Here is a 6,529-nt window from a genome sequence, read left to right as displayed (position 1 = left end):
TTTAGCTCCGACCCTACGTGCGTGTGTCTGCTTACGCGCGGGCGCGCACGCAGCTCGCAATAAATCTTCCCACATGTAAGTAGTAACTAGTAACCGATTCACATTTATACGACTGCCGTGAGATATTAGCCATTACCGTGATTTATGACCTGACCCACCGCGGGAATCATTGTGATTGCTCCCCCGTGAATTACGCCAAAAGGAGGGACCCAGGGCTCTTCGCGGTTTTCGACTGCGTCTCTTCGGGCGTCTCTTGGCCGCCTCTTCGTACTCTGCTGAACAAAAGCGATCCCTCGCCCCCACGTGTACCCTGGTGCCGTGGCCCTGGAAATAGAACATAAGTTAAACGCCCGGTCACCGATTCCGATTATACGCGTTTCGCCGGATTTTATTCGGACATCACGGCCATTATGTCTTTTGACGGGCCCTGGGGGCTTCGGTAATTACCAACTTTCGGGGCACCGTGTATCCTCCTTGGGGAATCGTCTTCGAGCCCTCGCGAAAATTACACGTATGCTAAGTGGTGGGATTTAAATTATTATCATCCACCCGGTGGTTGGCCCTTGGTGTAGGGCCTGGTATAGCCCTCTTCTGAAATAATGATTATGCGCAATCGTTCCGCGTCGACCCTTTCCTCATTTGAATGCGATTTGGACTGGCAGTGGTGCCCCGAAACTGGAGCACCCACCCTGGGACACGCAACGATCGTCTTCGGGTTCTTGAAGAAGCTTCCTTCGATCAAGGGAACCCTGGAAAGTTCTAAGGAAATAATCTCAATTTTTTAATTTGCATTATGCACTTGGTATTACGTGATAAGAGCGATACGTGTGATTGTTAACGTCGTACCTGCGTCCAGGGAGAACCCCTGCCAAAATGATAGTGCCAGGGCGAACGGTAACATCCTAGGGCCCAACTCTCTTGGATGGCCCTTGTAACGCGCCATTAATCTAAACGGTTGTACGTAATGAATTATTTATACGGAAATTAGCCTAATGCGAGCCAGCGGTTTTGGTTTCGGCGAGTTCTTCGCCAGTTTTGCGAATCTTCGGTATTTCATGTTTTCATAAACCTAGTTAAGGTCGGCTTATATTGTCCAGGCGCGGAAACATTGCGTTTTCGGCAATACAAATATTTTTTTTATATACATTATATAATTTTTTTTATATACATAGAAATATTTTTTATATACATTTTATACACATACATATATATTTTATATAGCGGATCGGATCCATTCACCCACGTTGCGTTTCATACGTGCACCGTTCGGCATTGTCGACAAAAATGATTTCTAATAACATTAAGCTGAATTTCGATGTCTAAACAGATGATATAAATCGACCTTAAGAGTATGACTTTATGGAGACGAATTGTTAGCGCAAACATAACAATCGATTGTCCAACTTTCCCTGGTGATTCGGGCGGGTTGATGATTTCACGAGTTAAAATTAGAGTACTTATTGCGAGGAAGAATTTCGATCAGCGATTAGAGGTTCCTTTCAGCCGATCGTCACGGTAAAGAAGTTCCACCTAGAGAAATCCGTTTCCTCATCGGTATAAATATTATAAAAAATAGCCGAGTACATCTTAACCCTTAACGCTCCGACTTTTAATTGTGAATATCGACCGGGAATTCCAGCTTATTCTCATCATACTTCAACTTGCAAGTCGGTCAGATCGGTAGTGCTGGAGAGGCATACTTGGAGTAGAAAGCCGCACATCGGTGGTGCTTGAAAGGCACACTTGGAGCGTTAAGGGTTAAAGGGAATAATGGAAGCTAATTGTCAGCGTAAACGTAACAATTCATTGTCAAAAGTCCCCCGATGATTAGGGTGGGTTTAGAGTTCTGCAAGTTAGAATCGGTGTACTCGTTGCGGTGAGAAATTTCGCTCGTCGATCGGAGGAAGAACTTCTCGACCGATTCGGCAAAGAGGATCCATCCAGACGAATCCGTGTCCTCGTCAATGAGACCGCTTCGGGGAAGCCGAAGTCCCTCGACCTCGTCGTAAACCTCGGCCCATCACCTCGGGGGTGGACGGTCCATCTAGTGCATTCCTAAAGTCTGCGGTACGGAGGATCCTCTCGGAATTCCGTTCCAAGAGGATCCTCCTCCTCCCCGGGAAATGTCCTCGGGCCTTGATGTTTCTATGCTGGCGACGACATTCCCCGTGGGAGCTCCGATCATTATAATTAACGATTCTTTCGCCGGCAGAAGTAGCCTAGAGCAAAACCCCCTAAAGGGGATATCAGCTCCGAAAGGACTACGTGGAATTTCGGTCTAAGTGATAGTGCCGATGTGGTTCCGAGATGCGTTGGGCGGTGCGGGGCCGGATCAGGGTCGGTTATTGGAACTCGAGAAAGAACCTTGGATGAAACCGTAGACATGCAAATGATCCGACTTCCAAACGGCGCTTGGTTCTGCCTTCGCGGTCTTTGCCCACAAATAATACCGGCACGTCGCTGTTACACCTCGCCTATGAAAACAGAAAAGTATTCCAGTATCGAGCTCGTATACAAACGTCGGAAAACCTCGGTAGAGTTGCGCGACAAATACATTTAAAAGCCTGCGCGAACGGCACCGAATACTTGACGCGGAAATTCGGCGCGTCAATTCGAGCAATATTTATTTCTCAATTAAGAGAACTTATCATGGATACATTTAAACGTTAAGCTTACCCAGGTACAGGTCAAATCTAGTCAAATCCGTTTCTATAAGGTTTAAAAGTGCACTTTTCCCACCTCTCGTGAGAGAGCATCATGAAAGGGTTCTTGGTGTATGTAATCCCGCTGAGTATGATGCGTTAACATGCCTAGAGTGACAAAAAAAAAAATCAGAACTGCGGGGGAAGTGACGCATGGGGTAAATCTAGTTTCAATTGGTTTTTCATCTCCGCCGCGTTGACGCACCGTCTTCAGTATGACACTCGACGTGTGACTTCTCAGTAATACTCGAAACCTATCTACGCGGCGCTGCAAAATGTGGATTAGTTTCAAGAGACGGTCGCTAGACGGCACCACTCGAATTTTCCCCAGTTCAAGAAAATCTGTGAAAGCGAAACTCGAATTAAAATGACGCAAACGGATCCCATTCTCCGGTGATTTGGACGGCTACTAACTACTCGTTTAAACATAACTCGTAAAAAATATTGTTTTGTAAAAATGCGAATTCGCGCGGTTTTCATGTGTCTTGTAAGAGAGCAGCACGAATGTTTTCTTTCCGTCATAGGTTGTATAAAGTGTGGATTAGTTGCAGAAATGAATGGGTAGATGGCGCCACGTGGGGTTTCCCCAGTTAGAGGTTTGAGAGCATAGCATTGAACTGAGGTGGCGCAAATGGATCCCACCTTATCGATGACCTGGACGGCTGTCAACTGGTCGTCAAACAGATATTTCTGAGAACAACGGAGGCTGCCAGTTTGCAGATGGGGTGTTAAGTTGTTTCTCACCATATGTCATAACCTTCGGAAAAGTTCACTCGAGTTTAGCTTGAAGTTGACACACAGGTAGAACATGTCCACGCGGTATATTAGGAAGGTCTATGGGAACGATTTGATATCGAAACCAGAGCGTGGTAAGGAAAGTGACAGCGAGAACTCACCAGTTGCAGCTGGAGATGATAAGAATTTTAATGTGTTCAATCTGGTGAGTACCAAGGACAAAACTGTAATGCCGAAAATATCAGGCAAGTTTAACAAATTAAGTTGTTGACGTGTCATGTCTTATCAATGAATCAAAGTACAATGAATAGTGGGACGGTAAAGTTATTTCTAATCCGTACGATGGTATGTACAGTCCGTTTGAGTGCTCAATTATCTCTCGTTATTTCATAGTTGACAGAGGATTCGGTAAGTGGCAGTAATGAGGACGAACATACTGCTACCGAGCAGAATGTCGTCCCTGACGAGACTAAACGAAAGAAGAAGAAGAAAAAGCGGAAGAAGCCTGGAGCTCCTAAGATTCAAGATAGCCCTAAGAGTAAATTAAAAGATAGCGAGAATGAAGATGAAATCGAGAAGATGGTCAAGGAAGTGAACAAGTTGCTCGGTGAACCCACTCCTGGAACCAGTAAAGAAAACCCGGAGACTTCTGAAGCTCTAAAAAAATCCAAGGAGAGCATGTTTACAATCCAACATAAGCACTTGAACCCTTTCAATGAACTCAAGAGGATGTTTGGATCCAAAACTGTTCAAGCCGATCAGAGGTACGTCGTATTTCACCATATTTCAGCACAGATTTAGCCAGAAATCTGTAGCGTACATTACATGATTTTAATCTGTCTAATAAAAAAATTAGTAAAAGGAGGAACAGGGATCGCATTCACTTGAAGAGGACCTGGTTGGTGTCACCTCGAGATAGATGGCTTCCAATTGGTAAATCTGGGTTGACAATGTCCTTAGATACCACGGAGACCAGAGATGGCATCCAGTATTTTATATACGAACACACGTCATCCTACCAACAGGCACAGCTGAAATTTCTACAAGCAGTGGAAAGCATGAACCCCGAGAACATAATTGTAAGCACTTGCTCTACATTTATTAATTACTCCTCCCACTAGCCCGAGTTGAAATTGATTTCTGAATTTTAGAACGTCATAAATATGCATCCCTACCATGTGGATGGATTACTTCAGCTGTCGGATTTGTACAAACTCAGCGAGGATCTCCCGATGGCAGCAGAGCAAGTCGAGAGAGCCTTGTACTGTCTAGAATGTGCGTTCCATCCACTGTTCAATGTGACCACGGCTACTTGCAGATTAAATTACAGAAGACAGCAAAATCGTGCCTTGTTCATAACGCTCTTTAAGCACTTCACCTTCCTAGGTGGTCGAGGATGTTACAGGTACGCCTTATAATTATACATTTCCCGTTTGCAGGATTCGCCCTTAAAGTTCGTTCTTTTCTTAAAGGACTAGTTTGGAGTTCTGCAAACTCCTCCTATCCTTGGACCCAGAAGGTGATCCACTGGCAGTAGTGCTGGCCCTAGACTTTTACGCGCTGCGAGCTGGCGAATACGAGTGGTTCATCGAATTTTGCAGCTTTTGGGACAATGCGAGGAACTTGACCCAGCTACCAAACGTGGCGTACAGTTTAGCTCTCAGCCACTACTACCTGGGAGAACGAGAAATCGCCGATGAGCTTCTTCAGAACGCCCTGATTATGTTTCCAGGAGTTCTATTTCCTCTGCTGAATAAATGTAGCGTGCAAACCGACACTCAAGTGAGCGACTGTAAAATCATCATTTTTATACCTCCGAAAGATCTCATTTTAATTTAATTTCCCGTTGATTATAACAACCAGGTCACGAAACACGAATTCTTTACCATGAAAGCCACCTCCTCGACCAGTCCTGCTCTCGAGAAGTTACAAACATTGTACGTAGCTCGCAGTTTTCCTTTATGGAAAGACGCCGACATTCTGCCGTGGTTGGAAGAGCAAGTCCACGTGGTGTTGGCACGGGCGGACTCCAGTGACGAGTTCGTCAAGTTTTGCCAGGAAAAGAGAAGCAAACGGTACCGAGGGAATCTTCCTAGGAACATCGTGAGGCACATTATACTCTCCGACATAAAAGAAGTTACGGTCCAACTGCAGGAGGTACTTTTTCGACACTCTACAACGCCTTGTCTAGATATTTATACCAACCGTATATGTCACTTAAATTATTATATTTACAGGATTACAACAGACCGATGTTGTCACACGATCCGTTGCCACCTACAGACTCGATCGACCTGTATGCAAGGCCTAGGTCAGGGGAGAGACGGAACCAGCAAAGTTCAAATATTTTGTCGCTCTTCTTTTCGTCCCTTTTTGTAGACGTAGAAGGAGACGTCGTGGCAGCGGCTTTAAATGGCTTCAATCTATTGTAAGTTAACCGTAAAAAATCTTCCACGGATAAAAAAAAACAATCTATTAAATAACTTTGACCTTACATCGCAGCAACGAGAACGGCCAAAATGATGAAAATGCATAATACGTGGGAACCCGAGGGTCGATATCTTTCCAAAGGGATTGTTATCAGTGGTCTACAAATGTTTTCCGAAGCTAGCTGTTCACGTGTACGTACGATCACTTCCCCAGTGCGACGAAACAATATCTGCAGTACACCTGCACGACGGTGCTAACTCAATCATGTTTTAAGAAGTCTGTAATCGACCTATCTGTAAACTCACCAATGACTTATTAAGTTAAGTGCAGTCCACTCTTGTAATATTCTGTATACAGCGTACACGATGGAATCTATAAAAGCTAATGGATAGATCGGTTGCTGATTGTATCCGAGACGATGCTCTACTTATAAACGATGACTTACATGCTCATCGTTGTCCCTGTCCTTCGAATTAGGTATTCTTCTCCTATATTTATGTGCATTCAGGAACGAGGAGTAAGTCAAGAGAGGCCACCGCAAATAGACGAGCATGCTTAAAAAACGAATTTCTATTTTCCAACACACTTTTCGTATGTACAGCTCTATACAGTTATCCTTCGGTTACTTTGCTCTTGCGGTTTTGTTCCTATCGATTTTTTTT

The 6,529-nt window shown here is 44.6% G+C and overlaps 1 protein-coding gene and 1 long non-coding RNA gene across 2 annotated transcripts; one reads left to right on the top strand and one right to left on the bottom strand.

The window, feature by feature from the left end:
• Nucleotides 1-2,037: 2,037 nt before the first annotated feature.
• LOC105699071 lies at nucleotides 2,038-3,038 on the bottom strand. Its single transcript, XR_001103985.2, has 3 exons — nucleotides 2,908-3,038; nucleotides 2,677-2,810; nucleotides 2,038-2,474 (listed from the first exon to the last, which is right to left on the bottom strand). It is a non-coding gene; the product is annotated as an uncharacterized LOC105699071 (long non-coding RNA).
• Nucleotides 3,039-3,319: 281 nt separating this feature from the next.
• LOC105699251 (transcription factor 25) lies at nucleotides 3,320-6,301 on the top strand. The gene is made up of 8 exons (XM_012424112.2): nucleotides 3,320-3,642; nucleotides 3,831-4,201; nucleotides 4,294-4,516; nucleotides 4,589-4,842; nucleotides 4,910-5,219; nucleotides 5,301-5,594; nucleotides 5,675-5,865; nucleotides 5,940-6,301. Exons 1-8 carry the CDS (start codon nucleotides 3,511-3,513, stop codon nucleotides 5,971-5,973), a joined length of 1,809 nt encoding a protein of 602 aa, XP_012279535.1. The 5' UTR covers nucleotides 3,320-3,510; the 3' UTR covers nucleotides 5,974-6,301.
• Nucleotides 6,302-6,529: the final 228 nt, after the last annotated feature.

This window comes from Orussus abietinus, unplaced genomic scaffold (assembly GCF_000612105.2).
Source record: "Orussus abietinus isolate OABI.00-Male unplaced genomic scaffold, Oabi_2.0 scaffold3, whole genome shotgun sequence".
In the NCBI taxonomy this organism is placed as follows: Eukaryota; Metazoa; Arthropoda; class Insecta; order Hymenoptera; family Orussidae; genus Orussus; species Orussus abietinus.
This window is presented reverse-complemented; position numbering and strand designations above follow the sequence as displayed.